Source organism: Agelaius tricolor, unplaced genomic scaffold, assembly GCF_023055355.1.
Source record: "Agelaius tricolor isolate 1412-34295 unplaced genomic scaffold, bAgeTri1.0.p SCAF_6, whole genome shotgun sequence".
In the NCBI taxonomy this organism is placed as follows: domain Eukaryota; kingdom Metazoa; phylum Chordata; class Aves; order Passeriformes; family Icteridae; genus Agelaius; species Agelaius tricolor.
Window position 1 is genome coordinate 164,834 of NW_027269266.1, and position 16,462 is coordinate 181,295.

Sequence of the window (16,462 nt, forward strand, 5' to 3'; positions counted from 1 at the left end):
TTGGGCAGCTGAATTTGTGTTGAGGAAATGAACACCCCCAAGCAAATACCTCCTGAAATGGGGTGTCCCAAACAAACACACCAAAATCTGGTGTCTCAAACAAACACACACCTAAATGGGATGTCCCAAACAATCACACACCTAAATGGGATGTCCCAAACAAAGACACACACTGAAATGGGATGTCCCAAAGAAACACACCAAAATCTGGTGTCCCATACAAACACACACCTAAATGGGATGTCCCAAACAAGCACACACTGAAATGGGAAATGGGATGTCCCAAACAAACACTCACTGAAATGGGATGTCCCAAGCAAGCACACACTTATAATGGGATTTCCCAAACACACACACACCAAAATCTGGTATCCCAAACAAACCCACACTGAAATGGGATGTCCCAAACAGACACACACCTAAATGGGATGTCCCAAACAGACACACCCCTAAATGGGATGTCCTAATCAAGCACACATCATTATACATAAAACTCATCCAGGCTGGCAGTGATACTCCAGTGTTATCAGCTGGCTCCTCCTCTTACAGCAGTGAACCTGACAGACCTTCCTGAGGGTTTCCACAAAGCAGGTTTCATAGAGCTGTGTGAAATACATAAATCTGTGTGAAATATATATTTTAAAGGGCATTGGGAAATCCAAGTTGTGCCCTGCATTGCAGAGCAGGGGTCGCTTTGTTAGGAAAATCTGGGACATGCAAACCCCATCAAACTGCACAGAGCTGGGATTGCCTCTCCCAGTGCTGGGTGAAGGTGTGAGGTGAGGGAGCTCTTCCCTACAAAACACAGGCATTGGGGAAGGACTGGAATTTTGGGAAGACTGCCCTGTGTGAAGCCCTAACCCAGCTTTCCTGCCCCCAGCACAGTGTCCGCGATGGGCCACGTGCTCGTGGAGTCAGCAGCCTCAGAGCCTTTCTTCCTCATCCCACCTGCAAGGTGGGTACATAAACTTCATTATCACTAAGGAAAGTGCTCTGCCATGCTCTGCAAGCTGCTGGAAATCCTTGTCTTGCTTGCCTTGTTTCTGTAATGAAAGCTTCTTGCACCATTCCTCTTAGCTGAAGCTGTCCAAGAGCTCTAACATCTGATTTCTCTCTTAATTCTGTAATTGACTGCTTGTTTGACATCAATTTTTTTCCATTTTTGCTCCCAACCACAAAGATTTCTCCTGCTTTTTTTTTTTTGGTTTTTTTTTGTTCTAAAGAAGGTCTTCCTGAAAGCAGAGAGGTCAGAGAAGTAATGAACTACATAATAATGGGATGCATGGGAAAACTGCCCCTTCCTTTCAGCACATTTTGGCCACAAGAACAGCCATTGTGCAAGTGCTGCCTGAAGCCTTTCAGAGGGAGAAAATCAATAGCAGGACATTTAATAGTTTAGTGTAGCACTTGGGAGATAGAATCTCCTTTTACTTTGGCAGTAGCAGTGAGAGGAGAGTCAGGGATAATGAATTGATCAGAGTTGGAAGTTTGTTTTCAGGGGTGACGGGGAGGGGAAGCAATCTGGAAGCAGCTTTTTAATGACACTCCCAGTGACTTTATAGCCAAATATTTCTGTTCTATTTCTTGCAGTCTAGAGATGGGTGCTGGGGGGAGGTAGTGAGCCTGGCTCTGCATTCTGCCTTCACCTTCAGACAAGTGTATTGGAGATAGTGCTCCAATCCTGCCTTTGTTTCATTCCTTTCATTCCAGAGGTGGGAACCAGACTCTCTGTGCTTGTGCTTTCCTCAGGTCTGCTGGCACGGACAGCTTGAGCTGGGAAGCGCTGCTGGGAGAGCTCATAACACAGAGGCTTCTGTGCCAGCCTGCTGAAGAGGAGAGGGAAAAGCTCCTGGAGCTGGTGGCTGTGCTGCAGCAAAGGTACAGCCTCATCCTGCCAGCAGCATCCTCTGTGGGCTGCTGGGATCAGGGAGCACTGCAGAGTCTGGGACGTGCACTACAGTGCATCACACGCTGCCATCCTTGCCTTAAATAGGGGCTTTTCAATTTTATTCTGCTCAATTTCCCTGCCTGGCTGATGATTCATTCTTTTTCTTATTCTTTTAGAACAAAGGGCAGAAAAAAATGGAGCCATCTTCCAGCTTGCTGCACCTAGATAAAACCAGAATTGCTGTATTTATGTATGCATGGCTTTATTGAGGCAGCAATATTATTCATCAGTAGTAAATACTGTAATTATTGTTATAATATTCTCTTCCAAAGCTTTTCACATTCTTTTTAAGTTCCATTGTATCCTTTTCTAAATGAATTTATTCTGGTTTAACAGAGGCATAGTAGTGATTTTTTTTTAAATTTTGTTTTCTATGATTCAATTCAATGTAAGATGATAAAAGCCAACCATGTTTTAGGAGAGAAGGGAAAGCAAAGCAATTTTTTTTTTGACACCTTTCAGCCACTGTTTTTTTTCCCAGTATGTGTTATTTGATTCCCAAATCTGTATTCCAATATTGGAAATATATTCCTGTCTGTGTGCTTGGCAATACAATAAGCACTGTTTGCTTACTTGCTTTAATTTACCACAGTTATCATTCTCACTTGTACAACTTTTGTCCTGCATGATTAATCACAGTCAGAAAAAAATAGATTTTTTTTTCTTTTAGAACTGTGGAAAAGGTGCTTTTAAAGCTAAATTCTGGAAATACATGCTGGGAAAAATCTTTCTCATGTTTGTAAGCCCGGTGACTTTAATAGAGCTGTGCAGTCAGAGGAGGATGGGGCTGTGAGTGGTAACTGAAGTGTGGCCACCACCAATATGGGATAATGAAAAACAGAGTCAATGAAATGCACAATTGCTTGTAAAATGTGCCATAAAGTGATGATTCAGCAGCTCCACAGTTATCACACATTTATCAAGCAGGTAACATAAATTTTGTGAGACTCTGTGCAATAACTCTTGGAAGACCTCAGGGTAATATAGCACCAGTCAGATCTCAACGTGAATGTATTTTTAAAAATCAGGTTTTCCTCCTCTTCCCTCCACTGCTGGGCTGTAACAAAGTTCAGGTAACACAGATAATGCTTACATCAAGAGATGAGCCCTGGGAATTGTTACAAGTGGGATTTTTCTACAGCATTTTAGTTTAAATTATTCCTATTGACAGATGATTCCATTAAAAAATCCCACAGATCTTGCCATTTTTCCTCCAGTTTTTGTGCAAAGTGGATGCCAGAGGGACACCAGGGTCAAATGAAAGTTTAGTGAATGCAGAACCACTGAGAGGAATAAAATGTCTCAGAGCACACCACCAGCCTGGGAATTCACTGCCACAGGAAGTTGAGTCTTGCCTGTAGCTACATTTTTAAACCAGTGCTATAATTTTATTAGAGTTGTAATAATTTAATTTTTTTAGTTATGCCAGCTAGGAGGGAAATAAACTAATCAAATCTCTTGATTCAGAGAGTAACCAGCTTCCACCCATGGGGTCAGGAGGGAAATTCTCTTTTCCAGTCCAATCCAGTGAGTCAATCTGTGCTTTTTTTTAGCCTTAAACTCCTTGGAATCGCTTGGTGTCAGTCACTGCCCCACGGGCAGCATCTGTGGGTGCACATCAGATTTTTGCAGTTCATTTTCTGAGATGTCATGCAGGATGGAGAGAGGCAGTTTGCTTTTTTTGTGATGTAACCACCAGTTTCTTTTCCACCCTCTCCCATCCATGGTTATGTCTAATGTTTATTAAAAGCAGAAGTTTCTTTTCTTCCTCTCAGATAACTGACGCAAATGTTAGACTGTGTTTTTATAATCTATTTGCCTTCCAAGCTTTCCCAGAGTGACTGAAAAATTCAGTTTATTATTCCTCAGCAATCTGCAGCTTCCCTGCTCAGTTGAGGGGTAAATTCACACAGGGAGCCAGAATTAAGGGATCTGAGCAAACAAACCCATTGTTTCCAACTGTACTCATTAGTTAATTCTCTTTTGCATATTTAGAAGAAGTCACCTGATGCAATTTCACTGGGATTTCTTACTTTGGATGCATGGAAAATTCTTTTCCTTCTGTTGAAAAAAGCAGGATTTAGTACCAAGACAGATTTGACATAGACATGACACAAATGAGCTGAACTCTTTTTTTTTTTTTTTTTTTTTTTTTGCCTATCAGGGTGGAAGAAAGCAGTGACAAAGCCTTGGAAGCTGAGAAGAAGCTCCAGGAAGAGGAGTGGCTGAGTGACAGCCTGGAACAGCAGCTGGGAAAGCTGCAGGTGGATCCAGAGAGCAGCACAGCTGCCCAGGAGCCTGCCCTGAGGGGCAGAAAAGGTAAAGGGAAGCCCTCAGCTGTTCTATTTGTGGGGTGCCCCATGGCAGGGAGGAATGATGGATCTGACTCCATGTTCTCAGAAGGCTAATTTATTATTTTATGATACTATATTATATTGAAGGCTAATTTATTATTTTATGATACTCTATTATATTAAAGAATGCTATACCATACTATACTAAAGAATACAGAAAGGATACAGACAGAAGGCAAAAAAGATAATAATGAAAACTCCTGACTCTTTCCAGAGTCCTGACACAGCTTGGCTGTGATTGATCAATGAGTGAAAACAATTCACATGAAACCAATGAAACTAAACAATGTCCAAACACATTCCAAAGCAGCAAAACACAGGAGAAGCAAATGAGATCAGAATTGTTTTCATTTTTTCTCTGAGGCTTCTCAGCTTCCCAGGAGAAAAATGCTGGGCAAAGGGATTTTCCAGAAAATAGGAGTGAGGAATGCACCCTCAGCCACAGCCACATCCCCTGTTTCACCTCTGGCCTTTACAGACAGTGACAACACTTGGGCTCCACTGCCAAACCCAGCCCAGTGCTTGACCTTGCACGTGGTGATGGGACCTGCTCAGAGCCAGCAGCAAGGCAGGAGGCAAAATCCTGGCCCTTCTTCACTGCAGAGGGTTTTCCCCCAGGTCTGAGGGGCACCAGGATTTTTGCAGTGTGTTTCCATGGGATAATTCCAGGGAAAAAAAAGCTTTTCCCTACTCTGTGCTGCCCCCAGGCCCAGAGCTCCTTTTGCACTCGTGCCTGAGGGATTCAGCTGAAGGTTAAGAGCAGAATTAAAGGACATATCCCAATTTAAGGCCTGTCAGTGCCTATGAAAAACTATTGCTGGTGATGAAGTAATTAGATCTGGTGTAATTTATTATCCCATGAACGTGATAATCTCCTGCTATAAATATGAAAGCCTCCCTGGCGTAGTTAAAGAAGAAGAATTCATGGTGGGTGTTAAATTTTTATTTCCCTGATCAGATCCTTTTATTGCTTAAGGACTCTGATTCTGTAAAATGTCTAAACCAATAAAATGGCACATATTCTTAAGGAAAATTTTCCAGTGGTTTCCCTTTTTATGTGTATTTTCATAAAGTAAAAAGACTTCAAATGCCAGAAGATGAACAGCAGGGAGGGGAATTTCAATTTGGCAAATGTTGGGGTGGTGTCAGGCTGAGTTAGGGTGACCAGAGGGACCACAGGGCTCATCAGAAACCTTGGATGAGCCCTTCAGAGGAGCCTTTATACTGAGTGGGGACTGAATGGGTGCTTCAGACCTGCTCCTCTCTGTACAAGATGGATTTGTTTCCTTAGAGCAGGATTGCTGTGTCCTGGGAAGGGGCTCCAGCCCACACTGACTCATTCTCTTGTGGTTTTTTATGAGCACTGATTCTTAGAGTTGTCTCACCTGTATTAGCTGAGAGCAGAAAAATGTAGATCCCAGAAGTGTGGGAGCATTTTGGTGCTGTTTTGCACAGAATTTAACTGGGTTTCTGAGTGCTCAGACTTTTACACAACCTGGTGAAGTGTTGATGTGTTCTGTTATCAAATCTTCCCCTTGCAAGCTCCAAGAGAGACAAACTCTCCAGGTCCTGAGGCTTTTTGGTCAAGTTTTGTTGTGCTGTAGTAAAGTTTTAGTAACTCCCCTCTGCTGGCTGGCATTTCACAGCCAGAGGAAGAAGCTGTTTTCACTAGTGACAGATCCCTTCTCACTAAATATTTAGTTCATTAATCTCCTCTGCTTAAGGACTAAAAGCAAAAGTAGAAAAGGATTGGCAGTAAGGCTAATAAGGAGAAATCCTCTCTAAATCCATGAGATGAGTAGGTAACAATCTATTTCACTCCCTTGCTTTGATGAGAGCTTTGTGATGTGCCAAAACTGGAGTTTGTACAAGAACCAAGTCTGTAGTACACCTCTTCAGCAGAACATGGAGGTTATCTCAATGCTTTCATGCCAGTGGTTGAGGAAATAAGAAAAAATGAAAAGCTTGAATACAAAACAGAGACTAGAGAACCTGCTAATTAACATAATATTTTCCTTTCTTTCTGAAAGTACAAAATTGTAGAGAGCTGATCTAATTGCTAGTTTAATGTTTCTGGCCCCTTCAATTCAAGGGAAGTAGATAATGATGTTAAGGAGCTGCAAACAACCCAGTCGTGTTTTTAAATCATTCAGGCTTTTCATTTTCTGTGCTTTTGTTCCTGTTTTATCCAAATTCCAAATTATCAAAGAATAATCCCAGAGGAGGGATAGGTAAGTAACACCAGAATTTCCTCAGCCCTGTAAAGCACAGTCTCAAGATCAAAAGCATTTTTTAGCTGTACAATGCAGCCTTTTCTTCTCATTTGTTTTTGTCAGAGTTCAGTACTCTCTACTCTCCAACCAGGCTCTTTCAGATAATTCCACACGAGGAGGATTTAGTGTTTTAATACCAAATTTGGAGATATTTGATGTTATGAGGGATATGAATTGGGAAAAGGGATACAGAAATGTGCCAAGGTGACAACACAAGCACAAACCAGCAATTGCAGTGTACAGCAGGAGCACAGCACAGATTCCAGCCTGGCTGTTCCCTGTCCTGGTGCTGGATTCCCAGTTACAAGGACTGCAGCCAGCTCCAGCCTCTTCTTCTCTTCATTTAGCTGCTTTCTTGATTTTTATCATTTATTTGGGGCTTATCCACACAAATCCTTCCCCCGTGTCACCTGGCTCCAGGTAGGTAGTGCTGGCTATTGATTATTTTAGAAAAAGCCATTTATTGACATCTACTAAAATGATTCAGCCTTCTGTCTACAGCAGAGACCACCCTGCAGTCCCTCAGGGCTGGATGAGTTCAGCATCCTCTGCAACACCTGTGCTCCCTTCCTGCACTCCTTTCTGAGCTCCCTGAACCCTTCTCTGCTCCTCCTTCCACTGCAGGGATTCACTGGTCACAGGTTTTGCTTCTCCAGTCCCAGCTGTAAATTTGAATTCTATGTTTCTCTATAACCCTGAAAAAAGTTTCTGAATTTTTTTGGGGTGAGCAGAACTGCATGTTTTGGGTAGACTTTGATTTAGGAAAGCATTCCTGAGCGAGAACCTTGATTTGAAGTTCACCTTGAAATACATTTAACCCCTACATTTTGTTTATGCTGAGGATCAAAGTGCTTTACAAAAGTTGTTTCAATGGGTGCCACGTGCAAACTTTGTCCCAGACATTCAGGAAGCAACAGCTGTCATAATCTGAAACACAATTACAAGATTAATATCAAATCAATCCTTTTCAGCTGTTTGTGACCTCTTGTTTTGGTCACTTCAATATTTTGAATTCATTGTTTTCCTCCCTACATATGTAGGCATGTATTTAGCCCAGAAACATAAATTCACCATGTTTTCATTTTGCTGGAAGGAAATTAAAACAATTCTGTCATATATTTATGATATATTATGGATGTAACATAGAATTTAGGAGATTAAATATTTATTTAAGAGATTAAGTACATTATTTGAGAGAATAAATTCAGGTTTTTTTGACACTGACTCAGCATGCTGCCAAAACTGATTTGCTGTTTCACTAAAACTCCATTGTGTGATTGAATCTACAGCCCAGCCCAGCCTCCCCTTGCATGTGAATGACAGAGAGGAGCTCTCTGCATCCCTGTCTGAGCTGCCCCTGGAGTCTCAGGTGGAGGAGCTGAGCAGGAGGTATGTTCTCCCTTTCTCCATGCTGGGATTACCCTGTCCTGCCTCAGGAGGGAGAGGAGGAGCAGGTGCTCAGTTTGCTCTTTCCCAGGCCTCTGGGTTTCATTGTTTTTTCCCCCAGAACACAGGTGACTGTTCTCAATTTGCTTTGAAGCTCCCCAGCTCACAGGGAGGTTTTTCCTTTTGTTTCCTTGCAGGCTTGGCTTCCAGATGGATGAGAACAAAAGTCTGAAGGCTGCTCTGAAGGAGACTGTGACAGCCAAAGGGGAGGATTTTTAACTGCATCAAGCCACAGTGGAGGAAGTGAGGGATGGGTTTGCAGAGGCTGTTCAGCCCCACACACCAAAGAGTTCATCCAGATATTCCCAGTCCTTTGGGCTGCAGAGCAGGGGCAGAGCCCAGGCACCAGTGTCATTTTGCAGCCTCAGATCGTGTCATTTCTTCAGCTTTTGCAGGAGAGGATGAGAAACAGAGATGAAATACAAAAAGTGAAGGTTTTATGTGTCAGCAGTTTGTGGCTCTGAGGCTTGGCAAGCAGGGCTGGTGGGTGTAGTTTGGGAGTTCTGCAGGGGGATTTGGGACAAAACCTTCCAGGTTTCAGCACAGTGTTCCCTGGGAGGGCTTGATATTCAATCTGCTGCTGCCTTTATCAGCTCAGGAAGGAATTTGCTGTACAAAAGTTAGACCAGCCCCCTTCCTTAGAACAAAACAAGCTCTGTTTTTATCCCACACTGCTACCTGCCTGTCTCAGGCTTTCTGTAGCACTTCAGTGCTCAGACACAGGATTAGCCTGACCTGGGACTATCTGCAAATCAGCTCTGGGTGGGCTCCTCTCATCATTCCAGCCTCTTTCTTTGCTTGAACATGCAGCAGTTTTCTAAAACTCCAGTGAGTTTCCACTGAAGAGCTGTGCAGATTACCCCTGCAATGAGTCAACCTACCTTAAATTCAGCTCATTCCATAAAAAACTTCCCATCCAGGTTATGAATTCCCTGTGTCTGGGTCTCTGCATTCATCTGTCAGGCAGATCTTGTTCTCCCTGGGAAGAAATGTTATAAAATGCAGGCAGCTCTTCACTGCAGCAGTGCTGGGACTTTTGGAGCTGCTGCAAACCCTGGCAGCCCTGTCCTCCTCTGCTGCAGCACAGTGAGGACACAGAGTGCAAGCTAATCAGGCATTGCCATGCAGCCTGTCAGTGCAGAGCAGCCTTGGGGATTCCAGGCAAATGGAGAGCCAGGCATTTTTGTACAGTGCTGCTTTGTTTCTCACTTGAAAGTCTTGAAAGCTTTTCTTTATTCCCCTTTGCTTTGTCAGCCTCTTTTTATGAGCTTCAACTTTGTCAGGTTTTAACCCCAGCCAGCTGCACCAGTGCAAAGTGGATTTTTGGGCATGAAAACCACTGCTCCCTTCCCCAGCACAGGGATTTCATCCTGACCCCCCCTGTGCAGAGTGGAAAAAAGCAGAGCAGGAGTCACTCCAGATGTGTTGTCCCTGTCTTTTTTTTCCTGTTTAGGTTCAGAAATGTCTCTCTTCAAGAAATGTTTCTTTTCAAACAGTTTTGGAGGAAGTCAGGGAGCTGGGGATAATCTGGGAGTTAGCAGGGAATTAACCCTCTCTGTGCTCATGAGGCTGCTCCACTGCCCTGGAGCTCAGCCCAGCTCTCAGGGGCCTCTCTCAACAAAAAGCAGGACCATCCATTGCAATATTTTTCCTGCCAGTATCATCAGAGGAAAAAGCATCTTGTAACCCTCAGTCATCTCTGGACAACTTGAGGGATAAATCCTGGGTTGAAAGGAGCCACAGCTTTGGTTTCTGCTCCATCTGATGTCTCTGTAGAGGGGAGGAATCCTCTGATGGGGATTTTAAGGACCTGCAGGAGGGAGCAGATCCCTTGGAAAAGCTGCCTGAGCAGGAGCAGGGCTGTGGGAGCTGTGCTGTGCAGTGGCTGCTAAATTCAGGCTGGAACTTGGAGCTGCAGGTTCTGATTTCACTTACACAGGAGTGTGAATCAATAATATTTTCCCAGGAGCAGAGCAGACGCATCTGCTGCCCTTCCTTGTGCCCTGGCCCATGGAAGCTGTGAAGATCAAACCTCTCTCCAGGAAAAGGGCTCTGAGTCAGCCCCTGAAGCACAGGGAGGAAACTGGGATGTCACAGAACACACATGGCTCTCCTGCAAACCTCTTCTCAAGTGCTGCAACACTCATTTCTTTAACCTTGTGCTCGTTGGGTGCTGCACAGAAGCATTTTCTCCTTTTTTTCTGCACCACCAGATGCTTACCAAAGAAAGAGCCCAACCACTATAAAGCAATTTATTTAGGCAGCCTGTACCTGTAAGCAGCTGCTGCTCATGGAAATGTGCAATCTGTCTCCTGTCAGAGTGGGGAGTGCAGAATGTCCAGGGCTTCTCAGGATTTTGAAATGCACTTCCCCAGAGTGACCTGGCTTGAATTCTCCCTGTGCTGGTTCTTGCTGGTTCCCAGTTTTCAAAGGATGAGCCCAATTTTCTTGCAGCATTTTGCTAAATATAAGAAGCCCTGGCAGGCCTTGGGAGCAGCAGCCCCCTGCCCATCACTCAGAGATCAAAACCAATGACAATATTTTTCTCTCTGCCTGAAAAATCCCCACACTGGAGATCCTCAGCCCCAGGATCTCTCCAGCACACATTTCTTTCAGGGATACAGCTGATGTGAAATCACCACAAGCCTCTGCTTCCCTTGGAACTTTCAGTGATTTGTTTTGGTTATTTTTTCCCTCATGGATAAACACCAGCCTGTTAAAATCCCATGTTTCAGTTCAAATTTGAATTTCTCTAGCTCCAGTTTGCAGCCAGCCATCTATTTGTCTCTCTGGCTCTTCCTGGTTCCCAGTTTTCAAGGAATGAGACCAATTTTCTTGCAGCATTTTGCTAAATATAAGAAGCCCTGGCAGACCTTGGGAGCAGCAGCCCCCTGCCCATCACTCAGAGATCAAAACCAATGACAATATTTTTCTCTCTGCCTGAAAAATCCCCACACTGGAGATCCTCAGCCCCAGGGTCTCTCCAGCACACTTCTGGATTTCTTTCAGAGATACACCTGATATGAAATCAACACAATCCCCTGCTTCCCTTGGAACTTTCAGTGATTTGGGGGTTTTTTCCCCTCATGGATAAACACCAGCCTGTTAAAATCCCATGTTTCAGTTCAAATTTGAATTTCTCTGGCTCCAGTTTGCAGCCAGCCATAGTTTTGCCTCTCTCAGATAAAAGCACTCTGAGTCCCCAGCATTTCCTCCCTGGGACAACCCTCATCCAGTGAGAAGTCATGTCCCAGGCAGCTTTTTGATAAGCTCTGAGTTTTTTCAGCCTCTCACTGCAGCTGATGGTGGTGACAGGCTAAAGGTGACATCTCTGGCACAGGCTGGTGGGTACAGTTAAAGTTAATTTTACTGCCAGTATTTAGTTATGGGCACTCCTTGCTAGGATTTGGGCAGTTCCTAACTCCAAATATGAGTTCTCCAAACACTTGGGGAACCAAAATCTGTCTCCTGGCCTGGAGCTGGGCAGAGCTCTTCCATGGAGCAGCCATCAAGTGCCTGATGGATGCATCCCATTTCAAAGTACAGCTGAACTGCTGGGAATAAATGATCTTTGATGAATTGTCCTCCTTTCCTTTGGGCCTCTTGCCAGCAGTTTACCTGCAAAGAGCTTTCCAAAGTGGCTGTAAGATGAATTAAGTTGCATTAGGGTGGTTAAACATAGACAGTGTTGTCACAGGAGAGCTCTCCCTGCCCTGGGATCTGCTTGGACAAGGGGCACAGGATCAGCTGAGGGGTCAAAGCCCATCCCATGGGAATTCAGAGCTGTGGACTGGGGCTGTGGGTGTCTCCTGCCCTCCCAAAGCAGGACAGGGACAGCAGGAGGAGATGGATTTCAGTCCTTGATGTGGGAGAAATGGGGAAGAAGCTGGTGACACAGGGCAACTGAGTAGGAAACTGCTTTGCTGACCCCCCCAGCCATCAGCTGCCACTGCCCTGCAAGGCACAGTGCAGGACAAAAGGGAAGAGGTTCAGCTTTAAATGGAAAAACACTCTGGCAGAGCCCCTGTGCTCTAAATTAAGCCACGACAGAGCCAAGAGGGGTATTGGGTTTCTCATTCCTCCCTTCATCCTCTCCCTTTCAGCTCCTGAGCTGGCTGCTCCCATGGGACAGGCTGGCCTCACTCACAAATGCCACCTAAATCCCTGGCATCTCCACTTACAGCTCCAAAACCATCCCAGGCAGGGACCCTGGGCTCACAGCAGCTCCTTGGTCACAGAGAGGAGGGATCTGGGGATGCAGCAAGGAACAGAGGGGTTATTCCAGCCTGTCCCTGAGCTAACTGGGGCATTTCTGGGGAATAGGAGGGGATTGTGAGGGGAGGAGCTGGAGAAAGGGGGGTCTGACCTGATCTGGGTGAGGGGAGGTGGTGGGAGCCTCCTTCAGAGCCTTCCCTGGGGTGGCTGAAAATTTGGGAGCTTGGATGGGATCATGGGTGCCATGGGGGATGGACAGAGCCATTGTGGGGGTGCTGAGAGGAGTCCTGGTGGTGGGGATGGATGGATGGATGGATGGATGGATGGATGGATGGATGGATGGATGGATGATGGATGGATGGATGGATGGATGATGGATGGATGGATGGATGGGGGATGGATGGATGAGGGATGGATGATGGATGATGGATGGATGATTGATGGATGGATGGATGGATGGATGGATGGATGGATGGATGATGGATGGATGGATGGATGATGGATGGAGGGATGGATGGATGGATGGATGGATGATGGATGGATGGATGGATGGATGGATGGATGGATGGAGGATGGATGGATGGATGATGGATGGATGATGGATGGATGGATGGATGGATGGATGGATGATGGATGGATGGATGATGGATGGATGGATGGATGGATGGATGGATGGATGGATGGATGGATGATGGATGGATGATGGATGGATGGATGGATGGATGGATGATGGATGGATGATGGATGGATGGATGATGGATGGATGGATGATGGATGGATGGATGGATGGATGGATGGATGATGGATGGATGATGGATGGATGGATGGATGGATGATGGATGGATGGATGGATGGATGGATGGATGGATGGATGATGGATGGATGGATGGATGGATGATGGATGGATGGATGGATGGATGGATGGATGGATGGATGAGGGAGGGATGGATGGATGGATGGATGGATGGATGGATCATGGATGATGGATGGATGGATGGATGGATGGATGGATGGATGGATGATGGATGGATGGATGGATGGATGGATGGATGGATGATGGATGGATGATGGATGGATGGATGGATGGATGGATGGATGGATGATGGATGGATGATGGATGGATGGATGGATGGATGATGGATGGATGGATGGATGGATGGATGGATGGATGATGGATGGATGGATGGATGGATGATGGATGGATGGATGATGGATGGATGGATGGATGGATGATGGATGGATGGATGATGGATGGATGATGGATGGATGGATGGATGGATGGATGGATGGATGGATGATGGATGGATGGATGGATGGATGGATGGATGGATGGATGGATGGATGATGGATGGATGATGGATGGATGGATGATGGATGGATGGATGATGGATGGATGATGGATGGATGGATGATGGATGGATGATGGATGGATGGATGGATGATGGATGGATGGATGGATGGATGGATGGATGGATGAGGGAGGGATGGATGGATGGATGGATGGATGGATCATGGATGATGGATGGATGGATGGATGGATGGATGGATGGATGGATGATGGATGGAGGGATGGATGGATGGATGGATGGATGGATCATGGATGGATGGATGGATGGATGGATGGATGAGGGAGGGATGGATGGATGGATGGATGGATGGATGGATGATGGATGGAGGGATGGATGGATGATGGATGGATGGATGGATGATGGATGGATGATAGATGGTGGATGAGGGATGATGGATGGATGGATGGATAGATGGATGGATGATGGATGATGGATGTCATGTCCCTCTCTCCTGAGCCATCCTGGTGGAATTGACATGTTCCCAGTGATGTTTGCATGAGGAACCCAATGGGACAACCTCAAGCAATGAAAATAATCCATGTGAGGCCTGTGAGAACAGGAGAGGGACTCTGGACAAGGACATGGAGTGTAGGAAAAGGAGGAATGGCTTTAAACTGACAGAAGGGAGTAGGTTTGGAAGGGATATTGGGAAAAACTTCCTGGCTGTGAGACTGGTGAGCCCTGGCACAGGTGCCCAGAGCAGCTGTGGCTGCCCCTGGATCCTTGGAAATGTCCAAGGCCAGGCTGGACAGGGCTTGGAGCACTCTGGGACAGTGGGAGGTGTCCCTGCCCATGGTAGGGGATGGGATTAGAGGAACTTTAATGTCCTTCCCAACCCAAACCATTCTAGGATTGATTGAAACCTTCCCTGCTTCCCATTCAAATTTCTGCTCCAGCAGCAGCAGCCAGGGACTTTGTTTGGTGTCCCCATTAATGTCCCCAGCTTGTCCCAAGCCTCCCTGAGATAGAGCCAAGCCCCTTTCCTGGAACCCCACCACATTTCTCAGGCTCTGCAGAGGGGCCTGGCTCAAATCCTGTGTCACAACTTCCAGCAACTCCCCAGATATTTGAAAAAATATAACTTGAAGCAGCTTAAAGCCATAAACTCTGGGGCCATAAAACACAGAAATGTCCCCAGTGCTGAGGAAGACACCCTGGTCACATTAAAAATAATGTGATTATTACTTATTATAGTAAAAATCAGAAGCAAGGGAGGGGTTTAATTTTTATAATATCTATAAATTCAAGCTAAATTATTTTTATCACCACAGTTCCTAGAGCCTCATGAAAAACCAGTGTCCAGCCTTTCACCAGTGTTGCACTTTGAATTCAGCAGGATTACAGATTTCTCAGGATTAAATTAAAAAATAATATAGAAGGTGAAAATCCAATATCTGCCTGAAACTCTCTAAATGATGCCAGTGCCCAGGGGGAGCAGCACCATGGGGCTGTGACAAAAACAAAAGAAAAAAACATACAAAAAAAAAAAAAAAAAAAGAAAAAAGAAAAAGAAAAAACAATAGGAAAAATAATGGATTTGAGGGCTGCCTTTGCTTTCTGCATGGATTGGGATGGGGAGTGGGAGGGTTTGGGAGCCAGGGGGGTGACATTGATCTGCCTTTCCTCGTTGCCTCCCTGCACCTCCCCACCACCACACCAAACCCATGGCCATCGTGTCCACAGATTTGCCTCCTTGCTGGCCACAAACTCCTGCCTGCCACGGGCACCAGGAGATGGAGGAAATGTGAGGAATTGTGAGGAATTGTGAGGAATTGTGTCCCGTGCTTATCCGCAGCGATCTCTTAATTAACCAGTCAATTATGGCAGGGATGGAGCTGCAGCAGCAGGATCAGGGCTGGGCCATGCCAGGGGCTGCATCCAGATTGTTATAAATGCATATTGTAATATTGGCCTTTCACAAATATTAAAATGGATGCTATATGGATAATGTTAAAGTAACTTTGTCACAAAAATAGATTTTTTTATTTCTGTTAGACATAGCAGTGAAATAACCAATAGAAATATATTTGTGTTAAAATTCCTGCTTGGTTGAGATAACATTCAGTGGACATATGAAGAGGACTCCTGCTACTGATATGCCAACTATCAAACTTCCCATCAGTAGAAAACATAGAGCAAAGCCCAAACTAAAGGTGATAACAAGAACAGACTAAAACCACAGCCAAGAAATAAACACAGTCTGAAAAGGCAGACCCTGTGATGGTGCTCACAGGGGTCTTTGCATGAGGGAAGAGACGTGGATCTGACTCCATGTTTCAGAAGGCTTGATTTATTATTTTATGATATATATATATATATATATTACATGAAAACTGTACTAAAAAGAATAGAAGGGAAAGTTTCATCTCAGAAGGCTGGCTAAGCTAAGAATAGAATGGAATGAATAATAAAGGTTTGTGTCTCGGACAGAGAGTCCAAGCTAGCTGGGCTGTGGTTGGCCATTAATTGTAACCATTCAAGGTGGGCCAATCCCAGATGCACCTGTTGCATTCCACAGCAGCAGCAGATAATCATTGGTTACATTTTGCTGCTGAAGCTTCTCAACTTCTCAGCAGGAAAAATCCTAAGGGAAGGATTTTCATGAAAAGATGTCTGTGACAGACCCGAGGAGAAGCCCTGCTAAACAGTTCTCAGAACAGGTAAACTAGTTTGGGGAAAAGTTTAATATGCATAATTGTGAATATGTAACAGGCTGATGCAACAGAAATGGTATATAAAGGGTGTTTCCAAAATAGCAGGTGAAAGCCAAGCACCCAGCCATAAATCTTTGCTTTATTGTCTTTTTCTCCTCTTGTCCTTTATTAAACTTTTAATTTTTTACAGGAGGGTGAACCTTGTTTTCCACAAGATCAAAGC

At 44.9% G+C, this 16,462-nt stretch overlaps 1 protein-coding gene across 1 annotated transcript in view; it reads left to right on the forward strand.

Moving 5' to 3' along the window:
* Positions 1–11,600, forward strand: part of CCDC13 (coiled-coil domain containing 13) — a 31,148-nt gene extending 19,548 nt beyond the window's left edge. Inside the window, exons 12-16 of the mRNA XM_071428457.1 lie at positions 881–955; positions 1,750–1,878; positions 4,113–4,267; positions 7,865–7,964; positions 8,159–11,600. Of these exons, the coding sequence (XP_071284558.1) occupies positions 881–955; positions 1,750–1,878; positions 4,113–4,267; positions 7,865–7,964; positions 8,159–8,240 (541 nt within the window). The 3' untranslated portion in view covers positions 8,241–11,600. The remainder of the gene's footprint in view (positions 1–880; positions 956–1,749; positions 1,879–4,112; positions 4,268–7,864; positions 7,965–8,158) is intronic.
* The last annotated feature ends 4,862 nt before the right edge of the window (positions 11,601–16,462 follow it).